The sequence below is a fragment of the Nesoenas mayeri genome, assembly GCF_963082525.1.
Source record: "Nesoenas mayeri genome assembly, chromosome: 16".
NCBI lineage: Eukaryota > Metazoa > Chordata > Aves > Columbiformes > Columbidae > Nesoenas > Nesoenas mayeri.
In genome coordinates, this window is record NC_137562.1 from 3,018,334 (window position 1) to 3,034,245 (window position 15,912).

A 15,912-nucleotide genomic window follows, 5' to 3' on the forward strand; every position below is an offset into this window, starting at 1 on the left:
GCAACATAATGTGCTTAAAATTTCAGCTCATCTTGAAAAAGAAAGCAGCGTGAATGAATTACTGCCCGGTGCAGGCAGGAATTAGGAATTAGTTCGTTGGCTGTCGTGGAATCACACGAGAGTCTCCCCTGAGGCCCGTGGGTTGGCAGTGGCGATGGTGGTTGTAGAGATACCGAGTCCTGCGGGAGAAGCAGCAGCTTCTGCACTAGGAACTTGGGTTCCCCAGGTAGAGATTTCAGCCCTTAGTACAGAGTTATGGTCTAAAAACTCAAGTTGGGTTTAAAACTGGGTTTTACTCTTACGGTTCACAAAGAAAAGATGGAAAATGCAAGTTGTGTTTCTCCCTGGAACTGGAGATACGAAAACAGATCCTTTCATCTGATATCCTTACGGCTGAGTAAGGGCTGCTGAAATGTCCTTCTCGTGGCATCAGCAGGAACGTTCAACTGACATGTTTTATTTCCGCAGTGCCAATCTGCTTTGTTGTGCCTTGGGAATGCCAAAGGCTACCAGAGCACCTGTCCAAAATCAAACCCTCCTGCTTTCTTGCTGCTTTGACCTTATCTACAGTGCAGCATGTGCTCAACATGTATTATTTAGGAATCTATTATGCAGAATAAGTCAGAGCCAGAGCCACTGCCTGTCCTATAACGTCCTATATTTTTTTAAATAAATTCAATTAAAACTTCCAATTTTTCATTCCACTGAAGTTACTAGAAAAAAGAACAGAGGCTCTACAAAACCTTAAGTCCATTTTGTCTCCTTTTGAGAATGTTGTGTTTCAAATGTACTTTTATGCTGTATCTGTGTTTATCCATTAGAAAAGAAATATGTCTAAATCTGTCATATAGTGATTTGTTGAATTATTAAGTTATTTTCTGCTGGATTTATTTCAAAACTCACCTAAAGAGACAGTAGGTGATGTGAACTCTTGTTTGTGCTTCATGCTGGTTAGTATGGGGTCAATGTTATGTCCACTTATGGGCTAACGATGAAAGGGCCAGCAGCTCACCGTGTGTGACAGAGCAGACTGTAAGACAAGTCAGCACTATTTCTGTCTTCTGATAGTGCTTCTGGTAGCGTGTTCCATGATAAAATGAGGAGGTATCATACTGTTCTTTGCACTTCTTTTTCAGGTGGCTATCTCCCATTGTACTTATGTACCCGTGTCACAATTGACATGCCCAGGAAGGAATTAAACTGGCAATAATAACATTATGTCGGTCCCCTGGATATTCTGTTGAGTTGACTGCCTCTTTTAATTTTGCTGGTGCTGAAGTCAGGGCTGCAGTGCAGATAGAGAAAGGACACAAGCTCAGCTGTGGCCTTGTCCCACAGCACGCACTGCTCATCCATCAGCACCGCTTCTCCTGTTCTTCACGTCCTGTCCTTTAGCAGTAGACAGTGAAACAGCCTTTCATGTTAGCAGTGACTCTTCTGGCACGGTGTCTGGGGAGCAGAGGTGTTGACATGATGTGCAGGAAAACACTCATGTCTACACAGATGCCTGGAGCTGGTAAGCCAGGCTGTTACCTTTGAGGCCCTTTCAAAGCCTAAGGTCACAAAGGAAAGGTCTCCTCATCGCTTAAAGATAGACCAAATCATTAAGCGTGGAGAGAACCTCAAGGATCTGGGTCCTCATTGAGGATGTGTCAACCTCACACATCTTTTCTGCAGCTCAGGAGCAGAGTTCCCAGCCCAGTGTACATGCTGCATCCATCCCTTGAGGGCTGAGGTCCTGCGTGGTCATGAAACCACACCAGCCCTTGGCCAAGGAAGTAGACAGCAGCAGCTCTGACATGCAGGAACCAGATCAGCAGGGCCGTGTCCGTGAGCAAATAGCACCTTGTGCCGGCCTCAGTACACACGGGTTTCACAGCCTCCCTCCCCTTTTCCCAATGGCAGCCCATGGAGCAATCCTAGATCCTTGTAACCTATGTGTATGTGTGAGATGGCTCATGAGGAAACAGCAGAAAAACCTGGTGCAAAATGTTCCACGTCATGACACTGCATTGTGAGTGGGACCATCAGAGCAAGCTTTGCTGTTGTTAGGCCTGGGGCTGTTTTCTGATAATGTCCTCTTGAACTTGGGAAGAGAACAGAGTAACATCCAAGACCTTATCTATAGAAGCTGCAAGATCTGTGACTTTTGGGTCCATACCCCGTGGTGCTGTACTTGTAGGAGGGCAGGGGAAGGAAAACGTGTGGCAATAAGAGAGGTGGAGGGATCTGCCCCGGTGCCACATCCCTGGCATGCTGCAGGGGTTCAACACTCCCTCTCTATGTTACGTCCCCTCATTTGCACCTGTCCTCCTGTCTGTGCTGAACCCAGGAGGAAATACCAGACTCACCTCTGGTGCATCCACCGAGTCTCAGCTGCTGTATGCCAGGTCCCCATTCCCATTCCTCCGAAAAACAGGCAGGGAGTAGCTGCCTGGTTCCCGGTGCTGTCCTTGTGGCCCGCCTGCCCGTGGAGAGCTCACCCATGTCCCCATCAGCCCCCGTGGGAGGGGAGGGAGCCGATCGTGCTCACCGTCCTCAGAGGAGGGGCCCCATCTCTCCTGGGAGGTTTCTCAGCTGATGGAGAAACACTGCTTTATGTTCTGGCTGGGGGTGAAATGCTTCTCTCATCCTACAGATCTCTCCCAGTATAAAAAAATGTTCTGGTTTGCAGTGGAGCATGTCAGGCTTCCTAAAGCTTTGCCACGGGAGGAGCCGGGCTGCAAGTACCATAGCTGGAGCATCTTGCAGAGCCCCAAACTCTCATCATTTGCCTCCCTAAGCCTGGGAATTTTGGACTCAGTTTTCTTGCACCCAAAGCAGAGAACCCAACCGCAAGGTGAACTGCCTGGTTAGAGTGCCGAGGAGAGCATTCCTTTTGGCTTCAAGCAGGGGTTTCAGGCATGGACAGTTGTCTCCCAGGTGAGTGCTCTGTCACCTGGGTGGCTGCTGGTCATCCAGAGGAGAACGTCTATGCGAGAAGGGCTCAAGAAACTTTCCTGCCACCCAGTGATGATCACGAGGGCCACGACTGCCCAGCCATTGGGGGTGCTGGGGGCACTGGGGCTTATTCTGCACACCAGAGTGCACTGGGGTGCAATGTGCTCTGTGGACAGGTTTATTGAGTAAGCAAGGGAAGTGAGTCCTTCCTGAGCTCTGAGCTGTTGTGAATAGACTGTCTCTTGTCCCTGAGATAGCTTGTTGTCAGCTACCTCATTTAACATGAACAGGAACCTCTCTCCACCGCCTTGGAGTCTGCAGAGCAGCCAGGTGGGTTTCTTTCACTCTCCCTGGCTCATTTGGATCCTGCATTTTGATTTGAAACCGTGTGCCTGGACAGCTGGCGCAGCCCTGCAGAAACATGCAGGCAGCTCAGCTTTGCACGACCAAGAAACCCCTGTGTGTTAGTCAAAACCCCTGCCTGCCTGTAGTCTGGCTGATCGTTCTAGCCTTGGAGTGAATATTAAGAAGATAAAGACAGGCCTTTGTCTGCAGGTGGATCAGTTTCTCCCCTGATCTGAAAGGAAAGGGCATCCTGTGCCCTTGCAGGCTTGGAGAGCCCCCTGGCTCGCCTGGCGCTGCTGTGACGATGCTGAGCCGGGCAGGATGCCGAGCCTCCAGGCAGGTGTTGTGCAGTTGAGGGAACACTCTGTCAATAGCCAGGAGGACAGTACAATTATATTTTGTCCTCAACTATCGACACAGTGGCTCCTAAATGCCTCCTCTCTCTGTGTTATCTTCACAGGTCACCTTGGTATTCAGATGGTCTGCGACAGAGGAAGCATGAAGGGAGGAGGCTAAGTGCCAGTGGTGGAAGTCACACTCTGAAGGTGATCTGCTGTGACCCCAAAGCTTTCTGACATATTCTTTGCCTTGCTTGTGATAGAGAGGAAGAAAATCTTCTTCTCCACACAGTGTCTGTAAAGTCCCAGCAACTTACTTTCCTCCAGAACTCAGAGTTTCCAGCTCCAGGAGGTTTCTTACCTGCTTCCTGTGTGGAAGTGGCTGCAGGTTCATGCGAGGTGGGGTTCGGCTCCGGTGCTGGGATCACGTGCGATAACTAGTGACTGGGTTCAGGCCCAGTTGCAGACCCATGCGATAGCCTCTCTCACTTAATTTTTCTCTCACTGAGGTTTGCTCTGACTGATTTTCTGAAGTTGCTTGGGAACACAGTGATAGAGGCTGTGATTTGCATGCGATGCTGCCTGCTTAGTGATATCGGTGGTGGGTGTAATCATTTCCTGTACTAAATGCCAAGGTGCCAGCAGCTCTTAAGTAACTCTTTGTTCACACGGTCATCTCTGCTGCTCATAAACCTGTTACATTCTGCCTTTAGCCATCTGCTTTGGAGGGAGGTCGCTGTGATGAGATTCTGGAAACAGTAATGAGTGGCAAACTGTATAGAGTCTGTTCATTCTGCTCTCATGCCAAGTTGTGCTCTGAAGTGGCGTAGGTCTTACAAGATAGTGTCTTTGTTCAGCAGTGGACAGGCTGTGCTTCTGCTTTCCATCCCCCTCACTGCAGAGCAGATTCTGCCTGCCCAGCGCTTGGACACGAGGATTTTCATGATGTATGTGTGCTCCTCTGCTCATCGCATGTGCGTAGCTGCAGGACCTTCCACCTTTAGCTGTGAGTTCGCCCTCACTCTGTGACAAAGCGATTAAAGATAAAAATTCAATCTGTATACCTGCAAGAGGAGACAATACCTCAATCAGGACAAATTAGAAGGCCCACAATGTATAAAAACAAGAAAGATAGCAAGGAAATGTCCATGGCTGTCAGGGAAAGACAGTAAGAGGAATATTTGAAGTGAAGGGACCAGGTCTGTATCCAAGCAAGTTGCAAAACCACCTGCAAAATAAGTGGGGAGTCTTGTCAGTGCTGGGCGCCTCCTTCAGAGCAGTTTGCCGGCACTGGCAGGCAATGAGGACATGTGGTGGCCCAGCTTCCATCATCGGTCCTGACTTGTGATCTCTTTCTGATGCTATAGCAAATGCTTCAGTTAATGCAAATCTCTGGTTCACCTGACTCGTTGCTGATTTGTGCCATCCTGACCGCAGCATGTCCAACTGCTGCTGCAAGTTTACTGCATTCTGTTTCAGTGGCATCTTAGGGCTCATTAAAACCTTTGCATTGGTCCTCTGGGTGGCAGGTGCTATTTTAACTTTGCTCTTCTTTACAGAAGACTGAGACAGACTTTGGGCACCTAAGTTGAGCATGAGACAGTTGCACACGGTTGCTGTGACCTGGTCCACGAGTGCTCCTCGCTTGTGAAGAGGGAGTGAATCTTTCGTAACCCCGATCATGCATGAGATGTTAAGTCATGAGATGTTAAGCATATGACCACAATACCGTGGTCTCTATTCTGTACCTTGCTGTCGTGTCTTTGTGATGCATCAGGCACATTCATCATAATTTGTTTTAGATATTACTCCTGTCTCACCCTTTTTTCCCTTAAAAGAGAGGGGATAAAATGAATGTCATGTCCTTATCTTGCTGCTCTTGGCCATCCCTATAAAACTCTTAATTCTGCTCTCTTCTCCTCTCAAAGCATGGAGGTTTTGGTTTGTTATTTCTGGAAATCCAGAACTGCTGTTGATTTGAGCATTTCTGTTCATTTGCTGTGTCTGAGAAGCAGAACCGCCTCGACTTGGCAATCACTCCCTTTCACACTCTGTGAGCAGTTTGAATACGTAACACACGGTGACTTCTTGAGTCCGTCCCAGACAGTTTCCCCTCTCAGCATTGCCGATTGCCGCACACCTCGCCGTGTTTAAAGGCAACAGAGCTCTTTGGAGTCCTCCTTACAGTCAGGTTGTGAGTTTGCTCCTGGCCGCCTCTCACAAGACGGGGATCTGTCCTGTGCTGGAACTGGTGGAGGTTTTCTGCAAACTACCAAATAGCCGTCTGATGAAGTTGCTCCACTGTATTAATTAAACTGACCACAAAAGAGGCTTTTCTGATCTATCTACGGCAACAGAAATGCATTTTTGACTTGGTCAGTGTGCAGCAGCCTCTTGCCAACGGGAGGGAACAAACCTCTCTTGTGCTTCTGTAGCAATGTGCTCCAGTCTCATTTGGAAAGATGATCATTGTATCAGTCTGTTGGCAGGAGAATCCTATCATGTAGGACATGCATTAGAGTTCTTCTCAACGTTATTTACAAAACACATCCACTCAAAGCCACATGGATGGCAGCACAGGCGTCGTGTTTGATGAGAGACCCGCAGTGTGCGCTAAGTCACTGCTTGTTCTTTCCTTAATGCAGGCATTTCCTATCTTCACCAAATATGTAAATCACTGGGTTTCAAACTTAATTTATTCAGGTACTGTAATTGGCACCAAGTGCCATTTTTGGCAGCCAAGTCAGGTTACCAGTTTCCTGCTCCTTTAATTCACCCAAGCAGGGGTTGAACAATGTGCTCATCACATCCCATCCAAACAAACCAGAACTTGCCTTGTGTGACATCGGCCTGGGACATTCCCCATTCCCATCCTGTGCAGCACGTCCCCCTGTGCCGACCCAGTCCAACCAGCCCGGCCCAGAAGTTCAACCAGCTCATGGAGGAGCCGCCTCTGCACAGCCCGGGGCTTCACCCCGCGGTCACTTACCTGCAGCCGGATCAGCAAATGGCAAAAAACACCTCACCTGAGTGACAGTGACAGGAAAACAGGCTTTTGCTACCGGAGGGTTTCGGGAAGCGCTGTGATTCTGCCCGTCAGTGTGTGTGCAGTTGCCATTCTTGGAGCAGCCCGTAGTCCCAGAAATGCCAGTCCAGAAATCCCCACCAAGAAGGATTTTAGTTTTGTGAGAGAGCGCTTTCCTGCTGGGGTAACGCGCTGTGCTTGGTCTCAGGAGAGGGCTGTACTGCCTGTTAGGTTGTGGGGCTGTCTCTGAAGGAACCGTCGGGAACAGGGCATTTCGGCAGGCGGGAATGCTGGCGTTCAGCACACAGAGCTGGCTCTTCTGTGCTTTTCTTTCTGCATCGCGGCTAAAGTCACCCTGGGAGAGGGAGAGTAGGAGAGCAGGAGAGCATTCCTGGGCTTCAAGTGCAAGTGAGCGCTTGTGGTCCTGAGCGGACGAGTGTGCGTGAGTACCTGTGAGTACTGCAGTGACGAGGGACGGGGTGCAGTCAGTCGAGTGCTGAGGACCTGACACCCGCTCGGGCTGCGTTTCGGGAAGGGGGTGGTTGTGGATTAGCTCTGGCTGTGCCCTGTGCTGCCCGTATGCAGCTGCAGTGTCCTGGCGCACCCCAAAGGTGCATCCACCAGCTGAGCTTCGGCCAACAAGCCGATAAGCAAATTTCTTGGCTGACAAGGGCATCCAGCGCTGCTGCTCCCATGGCAGGCGATGTCTGCAGAGCTGCTTGTGCCGTTTGGGGAAGATTCACAGAGCACTAGCAGGAGCAGTAGCACAGTTTGGGAATTTTATTTAAAATAACTTATGGTCTGCTAAGATACTGGGCACTGAACAGCTAAGAATAGAGGGAGATGAGAAATACACAGAATCAAGTATAGTCAGTGTCAAGTATCAAGTATATTAAAAGGCGTTTAGATGAGGTTCTCAGGGACATGAGTTAGTGCCAGAGTTAGGTTAGGTTCTGGCTGGACTCGATGATCCTGATGATATCTGCCAACTGAAATGATTCTGTGATTCTATAATATTTTTATCTGTTCCATGTGGACAGCTTTCCAAGAATAATTATTAACAGAGAATCCTCATCTAAAGGATTTCTGTGCGCAATATTTGATGTCATTTAGTAAAGTCCTGGAATAAAAGTAAATAAAAATAGTTGCTAAGAAAAATCTCATACGGCACAAAATATCACATTATGAGGACAAGTAACCTCTAAGAAATATAATGATCCATTTGAAAAGCTTTAGAAAAGAGCTCCAAGAGTAAATCTCAAGATCTAAAAACCAAAAGACAGCAGAACAAGCAGCAACAGACAGAAGGAACTGGTCTATTTAGCTCACTAAAGGTAATTTTAAAAGCATCATCATCAAGATGTATGAATAATTAAATGTTGAAACACTTAAGATAAGAAAAAAATACTGAGTGTAAGCTGCACAGACTCAGACAGGTCAGACACAGGCTTAGCAATGACAGGGCGTAATCACCGGAACAATTTGCTATAAATTTTCCATGGCTTGAAATCAGGAAAACGTGCGGTATCTGCCCCGGGAACACGAGGCTCATCACGGGACTCCAGGTGCAGGTTTCTGGCCAGTCCTGCAGCAGCTCGGACTGTTATTGTTTGACTGGTACTTTCTGAACGTAATATCTGTGAAACCGACACAGAAGTTTCTTACAGTTATAACCTGATAACAATTCAATATGATGGCTTTCTCGGAGGATGTCTTTGTGATGATTGTCACTAACCCGACCACCCTTCCAGCACTCGTTCATTATGGGAACCCTTTGGAAATGGAACATTTAAGAGCTAAGTTGGCATGGGGACTCGGGCACCTAACCATCGTTTTGGGCAGCGTAGTTCAAAATGTTTACGCGCAGAAGTTCTCTTCTAATCCCAGAGACGCGCAGCCTCCTCGGGCACCCGAATCCTCACCCGTAAATTCCTCCTCCGGGTCCGGGCACGGCAATCACCACAACAGGGTCACCGAGGCCCTTCCAGCCCGGGAGGATGAGCCGTGTCCCACACACGTGTTTGGGGACACCGGGGTGGGAAGCACCTCGGAGCCGCTGCCGAGCCCCTGACACGGGGGGCTGACCCACAGCCACATCAGCCCCGCTCTGCGCACTGCAGGAGCTTTGTCCATCAGTCTCCTTACATGGCCCTTCAAAAGCACTGTTCAGAGGCAGACCGACACCATGATCCATGCAAATAAACAATCAAATCCTGTTTGATTGCATCAAACTTGCCAAAATCTCTTGCATCTAGTAGCCTTCTGCTTATTGCCCTACTAACCTGTGGCCTTCTCTGAGAAGCAACAATAAATCTGTGACTCTCTTAACTTGATTTGGTCCTGATTTTATCACTGTTAATAGGATTGTCTTATGGCAGAGTTGGTTTAAGAGACCACCCCTCCTCCAAGTCTAAGTCACTTGTATTTTTATAAATCTTTAAAACTCTTGTCAGATCCCAGAGCTGGGCTGGGGAGGGTTGGAGGGGGAGCTGTGCTGTGGGAGCATCGTCTGAACCAGCGCATGGTCCCTTCCCTCGGCTGTTCGGCAGTTCCCATCGTGTGCTGAAAGCAAACACTGGTGACTAATAAAGTAAATGCTTTCAAATTTCTAAATTCCCCTGTGGTTCCTCTGCTATCATAGCATTGGTTTTCACACCCTAACTTCTTTCTGGTTTTGCTTTGGCTTTTATTTTGTTTTGTTCTCTTTTGGTTTGTTTTGTTTTTCCATGGTCTACTAAACATTTCTATTCAAGGGTTCTCACCTCGCACTTCAGCTGGGAACGTGGTTGGTGCGGCTCCTCCTTCCTTTTAGCTCCAGCCTCCTTGGGAGGACCTACAATAAAACATACTGGCTCTTGTTCAGTTCTTACCGCTCGTCTGTTTTGGGACATCTTTGACATGTGGACGCATCGTGTTCTGCTCCCCATTTCTAGGGAATGAGCTCTGCGTGAGGAGTTTTTAAATTCTTCGTGATTCATCCAGACTGTTGCCTTTTAAAACCTTCAAGGGAAGCGCAGAAGATCCAAACTTGTCCACTTCGCTGAACATTTTTCTTTTCACTTCTAGGTCCTCCTATAGAGCCCCTGGAGCCGACCAGACCTTTACCGACTCTTCCTGTTCGCAGAATTCATTCAACTTCAGAAAGAAAACACGAGAGACAGCCGAGGCCTCCTAGTCCTCCTCTGGGGGATCGGCCGTCTCCTCCTGGCGCAAAACCCAACATCTGCGACGGCAACTTTAACACCGTGGCTCTCTTCAGAGGAGAAATGTTTGTTTTCAAGGTACTAAGAATTCCTGCTTACCCATGTGTCTTTCTTTAGTTTCATTGCTGGGAAAGATTAATAGAAGCATAAGGTAGCAAGATTTGAAATGTCTGAAAATAGCTCTGTTTCTCCGGGGCTGATGAATGAGCAACATTAGAAGGTAGTGTAAGCAGATTTGCTTGGTAGTATTTGGAAACAGCGCCTGATGCGGTCCGCAGGATGCTCAGGCATCAAAACATGAACTGTCGGAGGATTCAGACACCACAAGCTGGGAGCACGGCCCCTGTGCGGCCGGAACGCTGTGCGGGACCTCAGCGGGGCCACCCCACGGCCTCCACGATGCACACGCCGGAGCCCAGGCCCGTGGAGCCCCCGGCCCACCGGAGCTCTCGGGAGGTTGAGTCGATCTTGCCTGGCAGCTACAGCCAGGGAGGAGGACAGGCTTTGCTCAGTTACCCCCGCCAGAATGCCTTGAATATGGAAATACACGGTCCCATTCCCAAAATACCTGTAGCTTTCCCTCTGCGCAGTGAGTGTGAATGTGGAGAGGGCTGTAGTGAAGGTCATTAAATGGACCAACCACGTCAGTTGCAGAAAATACCTGAACTGAAAACAGCTGAAAGCTGGAGTGGTACCTGGGAGAAGTGTCACAAGCTCTGTCCTGCCCTTGGCCAGCCCTGAGCATCAGTTATGGCTTCTTAATCTGTTTATGGATTTAATGATCTTAACTCCTTTGTGCCTCTTTGTGCTTCACACAGTCCCTGGGTAACACTGAGGCTGTGTAGGGGTCTGTGATAGTTGAGCACCAGTTGTGCCAGGACAAGTGTGACACCTCAGTGACAAGACACGTGGAGAGGTCCCTCACAAATGGGTTCATAACACTGATAACTGTGGACTTGAAGCAAGTCCATAGCTCCTTTTCCCTCTCCTTTCTACCTTTTTCACAGCACCAGTGATCAACTTCTCACCCTTTTGGCTGCCGTCTTCCCCACAAAGCGCTTCCCTCACTGCAGTGTTGGTCTTGGTTGGAGCTGTCACTGAACCGGACTTGTCTGTAATGCTTACAGGGCCTAGGCAGGGCTTAGTAATGCTGGACACCCAGCCTGGTTTGACTGCAAGATAAAAATAGTCTGAAGACACTTCTGTTTTTCTCAGGATCGCTGGTTCTGGCGCCTGCGCAACAACCGAGTGCAGGAGGGATATCCCATGCAAATCGAGCAGTTCTGGAAAGGCCTCCCCGCAAAGATCGATGCAGCCTATGAGCGGTCTGATGGGAAATTCGTTTTCTTCAAAGGTACGGTACATATCTGTGACAGCCTACCACACCCGCCTCGCATCACAGTCCTTTATGGCATGACGATGGTAAAAACAGGTACACTCGTCCTTTTCCAAGGGGACACTTCAAGCAGCTAAAATTCCTCAAAGTTTAGTTTAGTGTGGGCTGGTCTTGCCAGGACAATCTCTGTATAAAGCTAATAGTGATCACTGGAAATTGGCTTCCATGTGATAGCAAGAAATAGCTCCTGTTTCCCAAGGACCGTCAGTCTCCCACCAGTCTCCTACAACACGTTTTGCAGGGCATTGGGGCCTCTCCAGATGTAGGGCACTCCCAAACACATTTCTGGACAATTGTCTCCTAAAGAGACAAAATGTCCAACCTTATGCTGGGCCCCACATGAGCTCCTTGCCCCGTGACAGTGTCTGCACAGGATCCTGTAACAGAGCAAGGCGCACGCAAGGAACCGTGGCTGGAAGGCATTGGCCTGCCCCCGTGCAGAAACACTTCTGCATCGATGTGCGCAGCCCCGGGCGCTCAGCTCAGTAAAGTGTGTTACCACTTGAGAAGGCTCAGAGAAAAGCAACAGAAATGATCAAAGCGTATGGGCTGACCTCCTGCAGAAACTCCTGAGTCTGGATGAGGGATGACAAAGGGCATGAACAGGTCTTTGGAATCATGACTGGCCTAGAGGTGGTAAATGGAAAAGGTTGTATAGCGTCTCTTCTAAAACAAGTTGAGGAGTAGCAAATGAAATCAGGTTTCAGGCTCAAAATGAAGAGGAGGAGCAGCTTTTTCACGTAATGTCAGGCAGAAAGGGACCTGGGGGTACTAACTGACAGGAAGCTCAACATGAGCCAACAGTGTGCCCAGGTGGCCAAGAAGGCCAATGGTGTCCTGTCCTGTATCCAAACCAGCGTGGTCAGCAGGCCAAGGGCAGTGATCCTTCCCCTGTGCTCTGCATTGGGGAGGCCACACCTGGAGTGTTGTGTTCAGTTCTGGGCCCTCAGCTCAGGAAAGAGATTGAAGTGCTGGAGGGTCCAGAGAAGAGCAACAAGACTGGGGAAGGGACTTGAGCACAAGCCCTATGGGGAGAGGCTGAGGGAGCTGGGCTTGTTTAGTCTGGAGAAGAGGAGGCTTAGAGCTGAGCTCAGCACTCTCTAGAACTACCTGAAGGGCAGTTCTAGCCAGGTGGGGATTGGGCTCTTCTCCCAGGCATCAGCAATAGGACAAGGGGCCATGGGCTCCAACTCTGCCAGGGGAAATTGAGGCTGGAGATTAGAAAGCAATTCTGTGCAGAGAGAGTGGTCAGGCATTGGAATGGCTGCCCAGGGAGGTGCTGGACTCACCGGCCCTGGAGGTTTTTAAACTGAGATTGGACATGGCACTTAGTGCCATGATCTAGTCAATGGACTGGAGCTGGACCAAGGGTTGGACTGGATGATCTCTGAGGGCTTTTCCAACCCGGTCGATTCTGTGATTCTGTGATACAGTTAAGGCTCTAAGTGCTCGACATGCTGTGGTTCATTGCAGCTGTTTTACATTTATATCAATTCAACTACCAGTTAGGCAAATCTGTTTGTTGTTTGTGTCCCCATTCATCCCTAGGAGACAAATACTGGGTTTTTAAAGAAGTGACGGCAGAGCCGGGCTACCCACACAGCCTGGTGGAGCTGGGGAACTGTCTGCCCCGGGAGGGCATCGACACGGCTCTGCGCTGGGAGCCCGTCGGCAAAACCTACTTCTTCAAAGGTGACAGGTACTGGAGGTACAATGAGGACAAGAGGGCAACGGACCCGGGATACCCGAAGCCCATCACCGTGTGGAGAGGAATCCCTCAGGCTCCCCAGGGAGCTTTTATCAGCAAAGAAGGCTGTACGTATCTGCAGTCATCACACGTGTTAGATCACCAACAGCTTGTCTGTCTTGGGAGTTGGGTTGTTGGCAGTGGGGTGTTTCAGTTTCAGAACTTCTGGGGTGGGTTAGAAGGGGGTGGTCAGTAGGTCAGAGAGGTTCTCCTGCCCCTCTGCTCTGCCCTGGGGAGACCACACCTGGAATCTTGTGTCCAGCTGTGGCCCCTCAGTTCCAGCAGGACAGGGAACTGCTGGAGAGAGTCCAGCGCAGCCAACAAGATGCTGCAGGGAGTGGAGCATCTCCCGTGTGAGGAAAGGCTGAGGGAGCTGGGGCTCTGGAGCTGGACAAGAGGAGACTGAGGGGGGACTCATTCATGGGGATCAATAGGGAAAGGGGCAGTGTCAGGAGGATGGAGCCAGGCTCTTCTTGGTGACAACCAATGATAGGACAGGGGGTAATGGGTTCAAACTGGAACACAGGAGGTTCCACTAAAATATGAGAAGAAACTTGTTCCCGGTGAGGGTGTCAGAGCCTGGCCCAGGCTGCCCAGGGGGTTGTGGAGTCTCCTTCTCTGCAGACATTCCAACCCGCCTGGACACCTTCCTGTGTAACCTCATCTGGGTGTTCCTGCTCCATGGGGGGATTGCACTGGATGAGCTTTCCAGGTCCCTTCAACCCCTGACATCCTGGGGTTCTGTGATTCTGGGGTCACACCGGCACCCATGAGCAGCGGCAGTGAGATCCTTCCTGACCCTCATCCCAGCTCCTCACCTCCTCAGCTGCCAAACCACATTAGCGTGATGTGGGGAAGGACTTTTTCTGGTTTTGCTGCCACAACAGTCCCCACCCGAGTTTTCCTGGGTGCTGATTGTGAGGATGCTGCAGGTTACATTTTCCCCCTGGTTTCTTACCTATAGCTGCCTCAGTCCCTGCACCCGCCTGCCTGATGCACCTGGAATTCAGCCTGGACCTCCAGAGCCTCCTTCCAACACGTTTCTGTCTCTGATTTTGAGATTTCTTCCTCTTCTTGCTGGGGAAAGAACCAACAGAGGGGGCTTGTGCTGTTGAGACCATATTTAAACACGGTCTGCAGTGCGAGCGGAGGCTGTGGGGCTGGCAGGCTGCAGCCAGCCAGGCTGGAGGGCAGGCACAGCACACAGCGCTGCCACCAGCCCCTTTCTCCTTTTCATCCTCTAATCACTTGAGGGTGATTAGGAAACGAGTCATCTGGGGAGAGGGGGGTACTTCAGAGAACATGTAGCGTAAACCATCAGTTTGTATTAACAGCAGGACAAGACTGCTCCTTAATAAAGGCCAAACCTTCTCGGTTCTGTGGCCAAAAGGACTCATTCAGCATCTGCTCCCTCGGGCTGAGTGAAACCTTAAGAATTCTTCCAAACACCATCACACCCAGGCACACACTGCCACGCTGCAGATTATTTTCATGTTTGATAACAAGCACAGATTTACAGATGCTTTAAGTGAAAAATAACTCACCGCAGAACACTCGCTGTGAAGTTGGTGATTTTTTGTTTCACAGCCTGTCTTGGTGAAGGGGAACGATGCTCTGTGAACCAAATCACACCCCCAAGCCAGGGTTACGGCTTCTCCCTTGAATTCCAGCTCCAAAACCACCTTCACTTTGCGGTGGTTGTGGGCTGCCCTGGCGGGCTGTGGTTTATGGCCCCCCCAGGCTGTGCATCCTCACACAAGCCAGCTCGCCCAGCTGGAAATGGTGTGGTGAGGAATATTCTCTCTTTTGTCTCCTAGTTTACACCTACTTCTACAAAGGGAAGGAGTACTGGAAGTTTGATAACCAGCGGCTGAGCGTGGAGCCGGGCTACCCCAGGTCAATCCTCAAAGACTGGATGGGCTGTAACCAGAAGGATGTCGAGCGAAGTAAAGACAGACGCCTCCCCCATGACGACGTGGATATTATGGTGACAATAAACGATGTGCCTAGCACTGTAAATGCAATCGCAGTTGTGATCCCTTGCATTTTGTCTCTGTGTATCCTCGTCTTGGTATACACAATCTTCCAGTTTAAAAACAAAGAGGTGCAGCAGAATGTTGTGTATTATAAAAGACCTGTCCAGGAATGGGTATGACACAGCCCGCTGCACTTTGCAACTCATTGAGCTGATGAGGACTATGGACAAAAAAGAAAAATTAAAGAAAAAAGAAGGAAAAAAATGCATTCAAAAGCCTACCAAACAAAACTACTTCAGCGACCTACAAGTTTTGGACAGCCTGGGACTGAAAGAAGCAGGAAAACTGGCAACAATACAGGCAGCCCTGCAGTGTGGAGCCTCTTTCCCTCTTGCTGCCTCAGCCGCGCGTCCATCTCGTGTGCCCGCTGCCCACATCGGAGTCTCCAGACGGGTTCCGCCTGCCCTTGCGTTCCTGCCCCAGTGCTCCTGTTAAACCCAGCATTCTCCAGTGTAGCTGAACCACCTCTGAACAGAACCATTTTTTTAACAGCTGTCTCATAGATGAATTAAGATCATGAAATCGATGAACACAAACAATTCAGTATTGTAAGCAGAAGACATTCTGATGCTGAACCATTCTAAAAGATCTTCTTAGTTTATTACGAAATCCAGGGAATTACCTGGATACGATTTTCCAATACCTGCTGGTCAGATGTTTTGTACATTCATAACTAAGCGACGCTGCCACTCAGCACCGTGCATGAGGAACCACTGAGCACTCAGAGAGGTGAACGAGTGCAGAGCTCAAGCAGCACCAAACCAGACACCATGACATTACCTGCCAACATCAAGCCCCAGATTGGGACAATCTGAAGAGAAAGTGATTAGGTCTAAACAAATCATGGGAATACATGTTGTTTTAAGCTCCCATCTGCAAGAA

General features: G+C 49.5%; 1 protein-coding gene across 1 annotated transcript in view; it reads left to right on the forward strand.

Moving 5' to 3' along the window:
- MMP24 (matrix metallopeptidase 24) overlaps positions 1-15,489 on the forward strand; it is a 47,135-nt gene extending 31,646 nt beyond the window's left edge. The window contains exons 6-9 of the mRNA XM_080354360.1: positions 9,715-9,929; positions 11,067-11,205; positions 12,796-13,062; positions 14,812-15,489. Of these exons, the coding sequence (XP_080210486.1) occupies positions 9,715-9,929; positions 11,067-11,205; positions 12,796-13,062; positions 14,812-15,149 (959 nt within the window). The 3' untranslated portion in view covers positions 15,150-15,489. The remainder of the gene's footprint in view (positions 1-9,714; positions 9,930-11,066; positions 11,206-12,795; positions 13,063-14,811) is intronic.
- The last annotated feature ends 423 nt before the right edge of the window (positions 15,490-15,912 follow it).